This window comes from Lynx rufus, unplaced genomic scaffold (genome assembly GCF_022079265.1).
Source record: "Lynx rufus isolate CCGP_SWC_20201006 ecotype Redwood Valley unplaced genomic scaffold, mLynRuf1.p SCAF_2, whole genome shotgun sequence".
Taxonomy (NCBI): domain Eukaryota; kingdom Metazoa; phylum Chordata; class Mammalia; order Carnivora; family Felidae; genus Lynx; species Lynx rufus.
In genome coordinates this window covers 164,916,042-164,933,681 of record NW_025814834.1, presented here as the reverse complement: position 1 = coordinate 164,933,681, position 17,640 = coordinate 164,916,042, and the positions used below count along the sequence as shown (strand labels likewise).

Here is a 17,640-nt window from a genome sequence, read left to right as displayed (position 1 = left end):
ACAAATTTGGGGATGGGGGGCATTCAGTTCATAGCAACCTGTAATTGGAGAATGGGTATATGAATTTTGTCTATGTGGTGTTTTTTAATTTTTTTAAAATTTAGAACTCCTTGGAAAAGCCAAGCACTCTCCACTTGCCACAGTCCCTGCCACTCCCTACTGTCTCATTCCTTGACAGACACTTAATAGTGTTGTCTACCAAGCCTTAGTAGATACTTGAATTATTGACTCTTGACTTAGACCATTTGGAGAGTCAAAATTTATAAAGATTTTGGTATTAAATTTAGTTTTGATTCTCTCTTATAGGATGGAGAACCTAATAAGGGGAAGGAATCCCCCACAATATCAGAGAAGTCCTTGTAAAGAAGTTCGTGCAGCACTCAGGAAGAGGCCTGAAGAAGAGTGTAAGTATGTTTAATAGGGTTATGTTCTAGATAGAGTTTGGTGAGTAGCATTTACAATAAAGGATTAACTTGTAAGTGATTAGTCAAATAACAGAAGTACTTAATAAATATTTATTGAATCAAATTGAATTTATTTTTAAAACCGTATGACCAAATGATGCCTTGATTCATACACTAGGAACATTGTTCTCTTGACTGTTTCTCTTGTACATCAAGATATTCTACTGATAATTGGGTTCCATGTTCAAATGAGATTGGAAAAGGCTGCATAGTCTACCACGTCTTTGTTAGATATTCTTACCATGAATATTAATGTTTCTGAGGAGTCCTGATGTAAAAGAAACTTTTGAAATGTGTTTCAAATCAATAGTTTCCGGTTTCATTTGACCACAACACTCTTTCAACATTTTTTAAAACTGAGAACCCCTTGAAAACCATTGCATTAGACTAAAGAATAAATATCTAATGGTAAACATAAAACCATTGCTCAAAAGGAAACATTTGATCAAAAACATTGATCAAAAGGAAACAATCAAATTTACAAAAATATTTTGAAAGATGGAAGTCATATATCTTGCCATAAAATCATTTTATTCCATCTGCAGATTAGTAAATATTAGAATATGGAATTGTCTATGGAGACTTTATTTTAATATTTCTAGCCTGTAGCATTGTTGGAGACGTTTGACATAATATTTGCATTTTAAGTTTATAAGATACCAATAATACTAACTTTCCTCTTGCTATTTGCATATAATTATTTTCAGGGAACTAAAACACATTCTATTATGACCAAAATGTATGCGATTTTTTTTCCTTTTACAGAAACTTACATTTTATAAGGATAGAGCTAATGTGGTTGGCTCACTGGCATGTGTAGTTTAATTGACTTTTTAGATAATATTGGCATTTTAAATTAGTTTCGAGTATGCAGTTCTGAGTAAAGACCATATAATTAGAACTGGGCACACTCATGGCAGGTAGAGTGTTTTCATTCTATTTTGTTTTATTATAAAGTTAATAGACAATCTGATTGGGTTATCATCTATGTCATTCAGGATAGTGTTAGTTTTTTTAGTGTTAGTTTTCTTTTATTTCATAGATTTATGGCTTTTAACACTATAACAATATCCAATTAAAACTAAAATTTGAAAATGAAAATTGAATTCTGGGCATGATAAAATTAAAAGTATAAGAAGCAGACTCTTACATAAAAGTACTGCTCTTTTATTGGGTTCATAGGGAAGCTCTGGGGTTTCTCCTCTATGCTGGTTTAACACAAATAGCTTAGTTCTCTATAAGTTTTATTTTAAAACTTATAAGAAAGTTTTGTGAATGAATCTACCAATGATTCTCTCAGAATTGCTATTTAACATATATAAAGTGTTTTTTCAAAACTCTGAGTTAGTCTAGGCCAGAGGTTGACCATTGAGTCCATTGACCAAATCCAGCCTGACACTTGTTTCTGTAAAAAAAAAAAAATTTTTTGAAACATAGCCATCTCTGTTTCTTTAGGTATTGTGCATGGCTGCTTTCACACTACAGAGGAAAAGTTGAGTAATTATGACAGAGATTAGATGGCTCACAAAGCCAAAAGTATTTACCTGATTCTTTACAGGAAAGGGTTTCTAAAGCCAGATCTGGGCCATTGGTTCTCAAAGTATGCTCTCCAGAGCAAACACAGTAGCAGCATCTGGGAAGTTGTTAGAAGTGCAAATTTTAAGAGCTGTGATCCACAACTACTGAATCAAAACCTCTGAGAGTTGGGTGCAGTAATCTTTGTGTTTAGAAGAAACCCTGCAGAGCATTCTGATGCCAACTTAAATTTGAAAACCACTAGGCTAAGTCAAATGACTGGCTGCAGATGATAGTAAATCATCATGGATACAAAAGACTAATGAAGGTAGGCATATTTTAGAGTTAAGTTTTATTCTTGTCTTATGGAAGGTATATAACATAACTGATGCTTGTATTCACAAGTAAGTCCTCATCAATTGGATTGTGGCAGTCAGGGCATTTTTCAAATATCATCTCAGGAACTCAGTTGGGTTGACTAAGTTATTGAACATGGGAAGACATAGTAAGAAATAAGAAACTTATAAAATGTTATTCTTTTCTAGAGAGGTCTTCGTTATCCCTTGTTAGTATAATGAACAATTCTTGCTTTGTTACCAAACAGTGTTAATTCCCTAAGAAATCCTCTTTTTCAGAATGGAAGCAGTATATCATATTAATTAATTAATACATTAACTTCAGAGTCTCACAGAAGAGTTTATTCTCTAATGTGACACTAGTATGACCAGCTGCAGGAATCTGGGTATTATTTTTTTTAATCTAAGACGCCATTTACTAATCTGAAAAATGAGGATAGTGATAGAGTCTACCTTATAGTGTTGTTTTGAGAATTAAAGGAAGGTATTTATACAGGCATACCTTGGAGATATTGTGGGTTCAGTTCCAGACAATGGGAATATCATAAAGTGAATATCACCATAAAATGAGTCAAATGAATTTTTTTGGCTTCCCAGTGCATATTAAAAGTTATGTTTATACTATACTGTGGTCTGTCAAGTCTGCAATAACATTATGGTTAACAAATTGATGTACAATCTAAATAAAAAAAATACTTTATTTCTAAAAAGTGCAAACTGTATCTGAGCTTTCAGTGAGTTGTAATCTTCTTGCTGGTGGAGAACCTTGCCTCAGTGTTGATGCCTGCTGCCTGATGAGGGCGGTGGTTGCTGAAGGTTGGGATTGCTGTGGCGATTCCTTAAAATGAGACAACAAAACATTTTGCTATACTGATTTACTTTTCACGAACGATTTCTCTGTAATATGTAATGCTGTTTGATACCATTTCACCTATGGTAGAACTTCTTTCAGAATTGGAGTCAAATCTCTCAAACCCTGCCACTGCTTTATCAACTAACTTTATGCAATATTCTCAATCGTTTGTTGTAATTTTAACAATCTTCACAGCATCTTCACCAGGAGTAGTTTCCATCTCACAAAACCACTCTCTTTGCTCATCCATAAGAAACAACTTATCTGTTAAGGTTTGATCATGAAATTGCAGCAATTCAGTCACATCTTCAAGCTCCACTTCTAATTCTAGTTCTCTTGCTAGTTCCCCCACATCTGCAACCACTTCCTTCACTGAAGTCTTGAGTCCCTCAAAGTCATCCAGGAGGTTGGAATCAACTTCTTCCAAACTTCTGTTAATGTTGACATTTTGACCTCTTCCCATGAATTACAAATGTCCTTAATCACAAATGTAGAATAGTGAATTCTTTCCAGAGTTTTCAATTGACTTTGCCCAGAGTCATCAGAGAAATCACTGTATATGGCAGCTATAATCTTACAAAATGTATTTCCTAAATAATAAAATTTGAAAGTCTAAATGATTCCTTGATCCATGGACTGCAGCATGGAGGTTAGGTTAATACGCAGGAAGACAACATGAATCTTGTTGTACACGTTCATGAGAGCTCTTCAGTGACCAGATATATTGTCAGTAAGCAGTAATATTTTGAAAGGAATCTTTTTTTCTAATCAGTGGGTCTCAACAGTGGACTGAAAATATCTGGTAAACCGTGCTACAAACAGATGTGCTGTCATCCAGGCTTTGTTCCACTTATAGAGCATAGGCAGAGTAGGTTTAGCATAATTCTTTTTTTTTATTTTTTTATTTTTATTTTTTTTTTCAACGTTTATTTATTTTTGGGACAGAGAGAGACAGAGCATGAATGGGGGAGGGGCAGAGAGAGAGGGAGACACAGAATCGGAAACAGGCTCCAGGCTCCGAGCCATCAGCCCAGAGCCTGACGCGGGGCTCGAACTCACGGACCGCGAGATCGTGACCTGGCTGAAGTCGGACGCTTAACCGACTGCGCCACCCAGGCGCCCCTTTTTTTATTTTTTTAAAAAAGTTAGTGTTTATTTTATCTTTGAGAATGAGAGACAGATCATGAGTGGGGGAGGGGTAGAGAGAGAGGGAGACACAGATTCTGAAGCAGGCTCCAGGCTCCAAATTGTCAGCACAGAGTCCATAAGCACAGAGCCCTATGCAGGGCTGGAACTCACAAACCAAATCATGGTTTGAGATCATGGTTTTAGATCATGACCTGAGCCAAAGTTGGACACTTAACCCACTGAGCCACCCAGGCACCAATGATTTAGCATAATTCTTAAAGGCCCTAGGAGTTTTGGAATGGTCATTGAGCACTGATTTCAACATAAAGTCACCAGCGGCTCTAGTCCCCTAAGAGGAGAGTCAGCCTGTCCAGGCACTGATTTTTCCTTTCTAACTAGGAAAGTCCTAGATGACATCTCCAAACAATAGAAGTCTGTTTTATCCACATTAAAAATCTGTTGTTTAGTGTAGCCATCTTCATTCATTATCGTAGCTAGATTTTTCTGGATAACTTGCTGCAGCTTCTACATCTGCACTTATTACTTCACTTTTCATTTTTGTGTTGTTAGAGTTGGTTTCTTTCCTTAAATTTCATGAACTAATCTCTACTAGCTTCAGACTTTTCTTCTGCAGCTTCCTCACCTCTCTCAGCCTTCATAGAATTGAAGAGAGTTAGGACCCTGCTTAGGATTAGGCTTTGGTTTAGCGGACTGTTGGGGCTAGTTTGATCTATCCAGACCATGCAAACTTTATCCAGATTAGCAATAAGGGTATTTTGCTTTCTTATCATTCATGTGTTCACCGAAATAGCATATTTAATTTCCTTCAAGAACTTTTCCTTTGCATTTACAACCAGGCTAACTAGCACAAGAGTCTTGGCTTTTGGCTTACTGTCCTCACTGAGCTTAATCATCTCTAGCTTTTGATTTAAAATTAGAGACTTGTGATTATTCCTTTCACTTGAACACGTAAGAGGGTTATTAATTGACCTATTTCAATATTGTTGTGTCTCAGAAGATACAGAGGCTTTAGGAGAGGGAGAAAGATGGCAGGTGGTGAAACAGAACACATACATTTATTGATTAAACTTGCCATCTTACATGAGCATAGTTTGTGGCTCCCCAAAACAATTGTAATAGCAACATCAAAGATCACATGATATCACCATAACAAATAAAATAGTAGTGAAAAAGTTTGACATATTGTGAGAAAACTGAAATGTGACAGAGATGTGAAGTGAGCAAATGCAGTTTGAAAAATGATACAGATAGACTTGCTCGACACTGGGTTGCCACAAACCTTTAGTTTGTAAAAACACAATTATCTGTGAAACAATCAAGTGCCATACAATAAATTGAGGTATGCTTGTATTAAGTACTTGGTATAGAACCTGGGACATAGTTTTCTTTTCTTTCTTCTCTCTTTTGTTTCACTTATTATTATTCTTATTTCAAACTTAGCATCTGTGTGAAGATAATAAAGCATGTTTCTGATCACAGAAATGGAAATTAATAGAAATTACCACTACTATCTTTAGAAACAATAATGCACAACAAGCAACAGTTTGTGAACAAATGACATAAATCTGAAATTCTTGCAGCAGTGTTAAATAGTAATTCATGTTAGATAGTAATTTTCTCACACAGCAGCATCGTTCTTTATTATTCTACAAATTCCATATGGGATCTTGACCAAGACTTGCTGGGTCAATTCCCATGGAAAGCCGCCACCTTAGAAAGCCATCATAGAAAGTTAAATGTGGCTTCCCCTTTGAATTGGAAGGAACAGTAGAAATTGACTCCTTTAGATGCAAGGAGAAGTCTCTTTTATTTGGAGATATTGCATACAGAAGGTTTTGCTAAGTAGCATAATTCATACTGCTCTCTTTTATAATATTTTATACTTTTCTGCCGTATTTTTAAGTGAAGGTCAACATTAGGTCACCAGACATAGCTCTTAACCAATTATTTCATGTGAATTATATCTTGATATTTTATATCTAGCATAGTCAAGCAAACTTTCAGTAAAAATAAATTGCTCCCTGTAAAAGACAGGCTTTGAAATATGCTCAACTTACATCCTATTAAAAAAAACAAAGATATAAATTTGTCTGCCAAACCACAGCCCCATTCAGCTACAGCACTACATTCTGTTTTATTCCTAGGTAAGCCTCTGTAAAGAGTCATCTATACTCACCCCATTTACTTATTTCCCACTCAGTCATCCAAACCCATGCAATCTGGGTCCTACCCAGTCACTCAACTAAAATAGCTTTCATTCAGACCACCAATAATTGCTTTGTGTTGCTGTTATTTGTTTTTAAATGCCATGCAACAGATTACACAAACTTAGTGGCTAAAACATCATTTATTATCTTGCAGTGTTTGTGGGTTGGGAGTCCAGGGTGGGCTTAGCCAGGTTCTCTGCTTCAGGATCTTACCAGGAGCTCAGTTGAGGAAACATCCATTTCTGAGCTTACTCAGGTTGTTGGAAGAATTTGTTTCCTTGTGGTTGTATGGCCAAAGCCCTACTTTTTGCTGGCATCTAGCGGGAAGCCATCTTTAGGTGTTAGATACCTCCTACAGTTCCTTGCTACATGTATGTTCTCAGTATGGCTGAGACATTGAGACAACAAGGAGACTCTGTCCTCAGGGAAGGCCCTATCCATCCTTTAAGGGCTTCCAGCCGATTAAGCCAGGCTCACCCAAGATAATCTCACTTTTGTTTAATTCACAGTGAACTGATTTGGGACTTTAACTACACCTTCACCTTTTCCATATTCTGTTGGTGTCATAGACTCTAAGTCTAAAGTTCTCTTTTGGCCAGCAAAAGAGCAGATGCAGGATTAAAGCAAAGATGGCTAATGTCTGGTAAAAGACAAGAGCCCCAAACAAAGGTCCTTGCCCATTTTTATTAAGATCAGAAGGCTTACAAACATGGCGATGGACATGCACAAAGAGACAGTGACTCTGTGAACATTAACTTGTGGACGTGAGCAAAAGAGGGTTTTGAAGATACTTGGGATGAGGGGTCTGGGTTAATACAAAACAAAATCTGGGATCTGGGCAGTTGGAAGGAAGGTTGTTTACAGGGGGCATGAAGCAGCACCTCTGTGTATCTTAGCTAGTCTAGGGGATGAGACAGGTAGGGGAAATAACCTCAGGGTTGACAAGGCACCTTTTCTTTTGTTAACCATCTCCGTTCTGGGCTGCTTTGCCTGCAGCGGAGCGCTCCATAGTCCAATTCAGCAATTTACTGAACTTGGCCCTATTCTCCTGTGAAAGTAGCCTTTATGCTATAGTACTAAATTAGGGGTGCTTCCACTATGAATATCTAATCTTGTTTATTTCATATACCTATGTATTGGGCACCTTTGTGCCCATTCCTATTTTGGGCCTTTGCCCCTCCCTTTCTATTCTGGGGGCCCTGGACCTCCTCTCTATTTTGGGGTGCCTTTGCACCTCCCTATTCCTGGTACCTTTGCATCTCCCTATTCATGAGGTGCCAATCTGGTTTACCCCAACTTGAGTGTAAGCATTTTATGGCTTTGTATTTCTTCATGCCTTGTTAACCCATTGGTGTAAGCCCAGGGCATTCCTAAGCTTATCCCCCACATATTGGCTATAAGCAAATCACAGATCCTACCCGTATCCAAGGGGAGGGAATTATATAGGGCTTGAACTTGGGGTTCTGAACTTGGGGTTATGATGACCATGGGGCCACCTTAGAATTCTGCCTACCACTTGCTAAATTCAGTGAACAACTTTTATAATGTCCTTTTTATTTAACTTCTTAGCACAAATCAATGCTATTGATTCTCTTTTGAAAGAAATTTTTTGGACTACCATAATACAATACTTTTCTGATTTTTGTCCGTCTCTCTGATTACTTTTTTGCATGCTCAACTTGCTATTTCCATCCATTACATATTAAAATTTCTGAAGACTGTTTGAATTCTTCTTCCAAAAATACTCTTTCCATGAACAATCTAATTACACGCACAGCATCAATTATTACTACAATCAGATTCCTCACAGATTGGTACCTCCAACCCAGGCCTCTCTCCATATATCGGAATATCTACTTGACACATTCCCTGGTTTTCTTAAAAGTACCTCAAAGTGGATGGCTCAGTTGGTTGGGTGTCTGACTTCTGCTTGGGTCATTATCTCACAGTTCATGAGTTTGAACCCCATGTCAGGCTCTGTGCTGATAGCTTAGAGCCTGGAACCTGCTTTGGATTCTGTGTTTCATCTCTCTCTCTGCCCCTACCTGGTTCATACTCAGTTTCTTTCTCTCTCTCTCTCTCTCTCTCTCTCTCTCAAAAATAAACATAATTTAAAAAAATACCTCAAAGTCTCAAAATCAGTGCTCTTTCCCTCAAAACCTGAGCTTCTTCCACTGTTTTTTTTTTTTGTCTGCATGTTGTATCTTCTGAACTGTCCAGTTTCAAAAGACATAAAGCTAGAAGTGATTTTTTCCATACATTTTTCTCACTTTCCTCCTATAGCCACCATTTCAAGGCTTCTTAATTTTGCCTTCTGAATACGTTTTGAATCTGCTCACAAATCATTTCCTTTGCAAAGATTTTAAGATTCTACCAGATACTCCAAAAAGTGGTTTTCCTATATACACCTCTGAAAATCTTTCATTTTGAAATGATCCTATGGATTTCCATTGCTCATTCAAGAAAGACAAAAGCCTTACTATAGTTTATAGGACCTCCAAGAGTCTAACTTGTACCCACCCCTTCAACTTCATCTCACACTCTATCCCTTTACTCTCTGTATTTCAACCACATGGGTGTTCTTTTAATTCCTGAACATATTCAGTGATAGGGGGACAGAATATATATATTTTTAAATGGCATAGAATCAGAGAACAACAACAAAAATTACCTTGGAAAGGAAGAGTATACCTTTGAAAAATATTGAATGTAGAAATGAAAAAAAATAAAGTAGTATGAATTTTTTAATAATCACAAGAATATAAATATTCTATTAAATACCTGCAAGGTATAAAGAGATTTTTTGAACATTTATTTAATTTTGAGAGACAGAGAGAGACAGGGCACAAGTGGAGGAGGGGTAGAGAGAGAGGGAGACACAGAATCTGAAACAGGCTCCAGGCTTTGAGTTGTCAGCACAAAGCCCAAAGCAGGGCTCAAACCCACAAACCTCGAGATCATGACCTGAGCTGAAGTAGTACACTTAACCAACTGAGCCACACGGGTGCCCCATTGCAAAGTAAAAAAATAAGGAAAAGGCAGAATTTTTTTTTTCGGCAAGTAAAAAGCAGAAATAAAAATGAACTCTGATGAGGAAAGGTATTAGAAGAAACTCGACATAATCTTCATGGGAGTCCATAAAAGAAAATTTGACATTGTAAAATGTTAGATGTTTTTAAAATTTTTATTTGTTATTTATTTATTTTTGAGAGAGAGAGAGAAAGAGAGAGAGAGTGCCAGCAGGGGGGGAAAGGGGCAGAGAGAGAATCTCAAGCAGGCTCCATGCTAATCGTAGAGCCTGACATTGGGCCTCAATTCCATGACCCTGGTATCATGACCTGAGTTGAAATCAAGAGTCAAACGCTCAACCAATTGAGCCATCCAAGCACCCCAAAATATCAGATCTTTGAAGAACAAATATAGAAAACCCATGAATACAAGGGAAATATGCCCTCCAAAAAGATGAAGGGAAATAATGACAAATATATGAAGAAATAAAAAATGAGAATCCAGCCTAAGAATTACAAATTGTTTTAAGAAAGAAATCAGAGTGATTCAAAGGAAAAAGTCATCAGACTTAGTTGAGTATACTTCTCCAGGTAATAAACACATGTGACTACATATTAAAATCTCTTACAGTATGCTATACAGTCACTTAAATGAGATCTGCCTCCAGAAACATCTAGACAAACATTTTTATTTAAAATTTTTTAATGTTATTTATTTTTGAGAGAGAGAGGCAGAGTGTGAGTAGGAGAGGGACAGAGAAAGAGGGAGACACAGAATCCAAAGCAGGCCCCAGGCTCTGAGCTGTCAGTACAGAGCCCAACATGGGGCTTGAACTCACAGACCAGGAGATCACTACTTGAGCCAAAGTCAGATGCTTAACCAACTGAGCCACCCAGGTGCCCCTTGATAAGCTTTTTTAAATCACACTATCAACTCTTTGAAGAGTGAGATATCTGTCTTATTTACCATTATATCAGCCACACATAATGTAGTGTCTCGAACTTAGGAGATATTTAACAAATATTTCAGAAAAGTGAAGAAATTAATTACTTAACTTTTAAAATAAAAGTGTACCATAAGAGTCCCCTTGAAAGAGAGGGGAAGAGGAGAGAAAGAATTAGAAACAGACAAAGACAAAGAAAGAGAGAAAGAAAGAGAGAAACAAAGGAAAAGAGGAAGGAGGAAAGGAAGGGAGGGAGCAAGAATGGAAGGACAAATTTTTCATTTTAAAACAGATGCCAAGAACTCAGTTTTCCCTGATTTTCCCTTCTAATTTTCCCTGAAAATTATTCAGTGAAAGGACTCTGAAAGCTTAAAAGAAGAAGAAAAACTGGCTGGGACTTCAGTAATTGAGGAAAGACAACATTGTGTGTTTTTTGAGTTTTGTTTTGTTTTGTTTTTTTTTATCTTCCATATATCCCTGGACTGGACACCATAGATAACTGCAAACTGGCACTGTCAAAAGACATGAATAACAACAACAACAACAACAAACACATAGTAATAAGCAAGAAAAGCCTGTTCTTCCAATCCAAAGGAATGGGAGAGAAACTCAGTAGATATCTTGTAGAGAGTCCTAACCAACATTCTAAAATCCCAGCTGACAGGCACTTTAATCCACCTTCAGTAGCAGGTAGCAGGGGAGAGTGGCTGTGAAAGCCTGTGTTTTCCTGCCTTCCACCTAGTGGCATAAGTAGACCCAGACCCTGTGGTTTCTGTGCCTTCCCAGAAAGGTACTCTGCAACATTAGGGTTCCCAGAAAGGCACTTTCATTGTGGCAGATGTCACCAGTAGTGTGTGAGCAATAGCCCACAGTGCCAGAAGAATAAAGCAGACCAGAATAGCATTAGCATTACAAGGGATTAGAAAACTGTCATTGTAATTAAAACCCACAAAAGTAGTCCAGAATCTATATGCTAAATCTAAGCAGGATAAGTGCCTGGTAAAAGTAGAAGATTCTTACAGGTTCAAGAGTCTCCAACAATAACAACCAGAAATGTCCAAGATAGGATTGAAAATTGTATTATTCTGGGGTGCCTGGGTGGCTCAGTCGATTGAGCATCCAACTCCAGCTCAGGCCATGATCTAATGGTTCGCGAGTTAGAACCCTGCATCAGGCTGTCTGCTGTCAGTGTGGAGCCAGTTTTGGATCTGCTGTCTTCCTCTCTCTCTGCACCTCCTCCACTCACACTCTGTCTCTCAAAAATAAATAAACATTAAAAAAAAAGAAAACTGTATTATACCAATGGATTTATTATATATTTGTAAGGTAAAAATGGTATTATACTAGTATATCAAGAACCAGGAAAACCACAATTATCTGACACCAGTACTAAGATGAATCAGATGTTGAAATTATATGACAAGGAATTGAAGCAGGCATTACAAAAATGCTTCAACAAACAATTACATAATCTCTTGACACAAGTGAAAAAAATAGAAAATCTCAACAAAGAAATGTTATTAAAAATAGAAATCATAAAAATCTTGCTGAATAGACTCAATAGTAGAGTGAAAATGGCAAAGAATAAGGTAAGTGAGCTGGAAGACAAATTATTCAAATTTACTCAATTTGAACAACAAAGAGAATAATAGACTTAACAAAAATGGACAAAACTTCTAGAATTTCTGTAAAAATAATAGGGTCTTAGAGAAGAGAAAGAGCATCTAAAAAAAAAGAATTTGTAATAGTATTGGTTATACTTCCCAAATTGGTAAAAGACATAAGTTTAGAGATTCAAGAGGCTAGATGAACTCTAAAAATGATAAAACCTAAAAATCCCCAATAAGATATGTCATAATTAAACTTACAAAAACTAAAGATAAAGAAGAAAATCTTAGAACCAGAGAGAAATAACAAAGACTTAGCCCTTTACCTATAAAGGAACACAAATTCTAATGATGTGAAAGAAGAACAACAAAATTGAGTAAAAATAGAACTAAACTTAATAGGACATTCTTTTCTGTCATATTTTATTGTTGAAGTAAAAATTATAGCAGAACTTGATAAAGTGCACAACATATGTAGAAGAACTAATTAACATAGGAACATATACGAAGTAGGGAGAGTAAAGGGACCTAAATGTAAATAAGGATCTCTATTTCACACGAAGTGGTAATGACATTGAAAATCCAGTAAATTGTGATAGTTATATAGTTATGTTATGTTATCCAGAGCAACCGCTAAGAAAATTATACAAAATTATATACTCAAAAATCATAAATAAATAAAAATAAATTATAAATAAAAATTGAGCTAAAAATATCCAAATAACCCATATGAAGGCAAGAAAAAAAAAGCCAGAGGAATGAAAAACCAAGGAACAAACAAAATAATAATAAAATGGCAGCATTAAGCCTTATGATATCAATAATTACATTAATTATAAATGGTGTAAATGTTTCAATTAAAAGGCAGAGCTTGGGGGCGCCTGGGTGGCGCAGTCGGTTAAGCGTCCGACTTCAGCCAGGTCACGTTCTCGCGGTCCGTGAGTTCGAGCCCTGCGTCGGGCTCTGGGCTGATGGCTCAGAGCCTGGAGCCTGTTTCTGATTCTGTGTCTCCCTCTCTCTCTGCCCCTCCCCTATTCATGCTCTGTCTCTCTCTCTGTCCCAAAAATAAATAAACGTTGAAAAAAAATAAAAAGTTCAAAAAAAAAATAAAAATAAATAAATAAATAAATAAATAAATAAAAGGCAGAGCTTGTTGGAGCACCTGGTTGGCTCAGTCAGTTGAGCTTCCAAGTCATAATTTTGGCTTAGGTCATGATCTCAGGGTCATGGGATTGAGCCCACCATTGAATTCTGTGCTGAGCTTGGAGGACTGTTTAAGATTATCTTTCTCTCTACCTCTGCCCCTCCCCTGCTCATGTTTTCTTTCTCTCTCTCTCTCTCTCTCTCTCTCTCAAATTAAAAAAAAAAAAAAAAGGTAGAGCTTGTCAGATTGGATAAAAAGGAAAGACAACATGTGTTGCCTATAAAAAAAAAATCTCTTTAAAGACACAGATGATTAAATATAAAAGGATAAAAAAGTATATATATATATATATATATGTATATATATATATATACGTATATATATATATATATCATACTATTTTTTTTTTAATTTTTTTCAACGTTTATTTATTTTTGGGACAGAGAGAGACAGAGCATGAACGGGGGAGGGGCAGAGAGAGAGGGAGACACAGAATCGGAAACAGGCTCCAGGCTCTGAGCCATCAGCCCAGAGCCCGACGTGGGGCTCGAACTCACAGACTGCGAGATCGTGACCTGGCTGAAATCGGACGCTTAACCGACTGCGCCACCCAGGCGCCCCTATATATCATACTATTTAAATGAAAGCTAGAGGGACTTTAATTATATTTAAAAAAAGTTCAAAATCAAACATAATAAAGTCATTCCATAATGATAAACAATCCTCAATTTATTTTTTACAAACTTATATTTTCTTTGATTTTACCTGTATATAACTTTAAGCTGTATATACTTCCCCTTTAGTTTAGCTTTGTTATAATGTTTGTTTTTTTGTTTGTTTGTTTGTTTGTTTTTACAGTTTATTTTTCAAGAACTGTAATTCTAAGAACTGTAATACTAAGAAATTCTTGGTAGCATTGTTATGACTCTGGCCTATTTAAACAAAAACACTACTATTTTTATATACGGAAATGTTTATGAAGGTGTACTTTTTCCTCAGAATTAAACTGAGTCTGTATTATGGAAACTAAAATTCCACAAAGCCTATCTATCTATTGAGTTTCTGAATAATAAGAAAAACACATTGAAAAGGTTTTTTTTATTTAAACTTCTTATAGAATTTAAATTCCTAAAAACATAATTCTACCCTTATGGCAATGATATTATACTTTCCATTAACAAAAAAAAATCTATTTGATATTATCAGGAGATAACACTTAAAATTATATTGTTTTCAAATAATTGAATGTTACCTTTCCAAATGCCAAATATTCTCGTATTAACCAGTTTAGTGAAAATCATGATGATTAGTCATGTTCCCTCCTTCATGTTACTTAACATGATTGAAACTTCTCCTGATGATTCAAGGAGTTTTATAGATACCCATTACTATGAACTGTGGTAATAGAATTCCATCTGTGCTTTCTTCCATATCAAGTTGTCATCTTCACTTTTGCCATGATAATTATTGCTTTTAAGCTACTTCTTTTTGACATTTTGTTTACTGTCTTAGTTTCCTCCTTCAAAAAGGTGATAAACCATCCTTGTTAAGAATCATAAAATAAATGTTAATGAATCAAGGATTGAAAAACAATCAAGCCTTGGATGATCTATGGTAAATAAGATAAAGAATTATAGAACATTCAGTTGCAGAAGTGGTGTGCTTTATTTTAAAATATCCTGAGGTTACCTTTTTTCTAACTGACCTCATTTCAGGTCTGTGCTAGCTTTCCAGACACTTGGGTTCTTTTCTAGCAACCATGTTGTAGTCACTCAACCATGATGTTAGTTACCTGGTGCTACTGTCATTTCGCTCACTTGGTTGGGGACTTAGGCATTGGGGGATGGAGGGGAAATCTAATGAAGATCATATCCAATAAAGAAATCTAATGAAATTCTCAGGCTATACAGTTATAGACCTTGCTCATGTGTATAACAATGTCAAGGTACAACGAAAATTTCCTGGACTTCTCTTTCTGCTAGAAAATCTCCAAGAAGCTCCTAGAAAATGTTTCTATCATTTCACTAGCTTAAGTTTTGTTATATATCTGTTTGTGTACCATTACTGTATTCCAGGGAAATGCTATACAGTCATTGGCTTAAGCCTATAATAATGTGCCAGTCACTTTAAAGAGTTAATTTAGTGTTAAAAGTAATCTTAGATAATGTATTTGCCATTTGGCTTCTCATATAGTTATCCAACACTGTATCGCATATTATGGCTTATAATATTTGTAGTATTTGTCTATATTTTTTCAGCTATCCCAAAATATTTTAAGGTTGGGAATAGGAATAAAGGAAAGAAGGGATGTTACCTGGAAGATCAGAAATCTGCGCACTGATATTAAAGGGACCTCATATATAATTCAGCACCTTATTTTCCTATTCAAGCTTTACACTTTATGGGCAGTTTGTGTTGCCATTATTTTCAGTTTTTCCTTTAATTTTCTTTTTTTTTAATATAATTTATTGTCAAGTTAGGTAACATACAGTGTATACAGTGTGCTCTTGGCTTAGGGAGTAGATTACCATGATTCATTGCTTACATACAACACCCAGTGCTCATCCCAAGAAGTGCCCCCTTGAACGCCCATCACCCATTTTCCCCTCTCCCCCACCGCCCCCATCAACTCCCAGTTTCCTTCTGGTTTGAAATGAGACCCACTTCTCCTGTATCTCCCATTCTGGGGGTAGCTCTTCTTACTTTCAAGCTTAAATAATTATTAGTCACATTTTATAGATGAGGCTATAGAATCTCAGACTTGTTAAGTACTGTATACAGTTTTCACACATCTATGTGCCAATGCTGGAATACAAACCTAAGTTTGATTCTGAAAACCATCTAATTTCTTCTGTTCCATTCTACATAACTCCACTATGCTGTGTCCTCATTTTAGTTCTTTAAAATTCATCTTCTGCTTAATCCTTACAGATTTTTAACCATAAAATATCATATATACAAAGAAATAGCATATATGTACAGTTTAAAGAATTATAAATTAGCATTGATGTGCCTAAAATATCAGAATTGTTAAATTGCATATTCCTACCCACCTCTGCTCTTCTCTTTTAGTTCAATACCTCCATTCCAGGAGACCAGTCTTCCCTACTCCTCATTGCTTAGATCCATTTTTAAGGTGAACATTTAAGTCCTACAACAAAGCCAATAATGTATATAATTTTAATAGAAGACAACTCAAGAGAAATAAATGGTCAGTGATTGCTCATTGGCTAGGAAGACTTACTAAATGTTACACTTCTAGTAATATTGTAGATTGTGATCATGCAGCGCCATAACAAAAACTGACGTTGCACTCAGTTGAATCACCACTTGAAATTAACATATGTTATTGACTAATTATTTTGGCATGATATAAAAATAAGATTAAAGGAAGATTAGATTAAACTTGATCTGCAGACTGAGCATTCTTAGACCTATTAGAAAATTGAAATCAGGCTCATGCAAATTCAGTATAGAGTTGATATATTTTAGATACATCATATCCAAGGTTGTAATAGAAATCCAGGCAAGTAACTTACAAAAAATATGTCTTAAGATCTCTGGAAAGTCCATAGGTTTAAGCCAGCATGCTTAGTTGTCACTGCAAACAGCTTCTTCCAAGATTTTACTTAGGATGCAATTTCAGAAAAGATTATTTTGTAGCATCACTGGCTTAACATATCATTCATTTGTGTTAGGGTTTCAACCTCTGCTGGACTTCTTCTAAAATGCAAATTCCTGCAAGGGGGAACTCCAGTCAAATCATGAAACTTTTTGACATAAAAGCAATTTTAGCTCACTGATCTTAATAATTAGAAGGAATCAAGCATCAAGACATATTTGGATGCCCAAGAAGAAAAGGAAAGTTCTCCGAAAAGTACATAGATGAGGAGTTTGACAAATAAATTTGACTTGCTACATATTTTTGCTAAGAGTTGGTTCTATTATCTGGTGAAAAGCTTTTTCACATAAAATTTCAGCCTTTTCTACATCCTTCCTCTCATTTCAGTAGTAACCACCCTGCTAATTCATTCCTCCTTACCAAAGCTTCTCTTCTTGACAGAAGGCAGTACCTCCCTCCTATCTGTCTCTGGAACACTTTGTACAGATTGTGAATGCAGTGCTTAGAGCACAATATTTTATCCTGTTGTTTGCATGTCTATTTCCTCTCCATTGGATTATAAGTGGCTTAAGGGCAAGAGGACACATCTTATTCATCTATTACTAGCATTGAGCACAATATTTGATATATAGTCATTACTCCAATAAAAATTTACAAAAAAAGAATGAATTGTGAAACTTACAATTTGATTCAGTCATGACACCTACTAGAGTTTAAAGACATCCAATAAATAACTTCTGCATTCTAGAAAAATTTTGGAACCAATTTAAA

The 17,640-nt window shown here is 35.9% G+C and overlaps 1 protein-coding gene across 2 annotated transcripts in view; it reads left to right on the top strand.

The window, feature by feature from the left end:
- The first annotated feature begins 301 nt into the window (after nt 1–301).
- LRRC7 (leucine rich repeat containing 7) overlaps nt 302–17,640 on the top strand; it is a 448,351-nt gene continuing 431,012 nt past the window's right edge. Inside the window, exon 1 of one of the 2 annotated variants that reach the window (XM_047084407.1) lies at nt 302–404. In XM_047084407.1, the coding sequence (XP_046940363.1) occupies nt 308–404 (97 nt within the window). In that variant the 5' untranslated portion in view covers nt 302–307. The remainder of the gene's footprint in view (nt 405–17,640) is intronic. The other variant, XM_047084406.1, reaches the window with a different exon arrangement.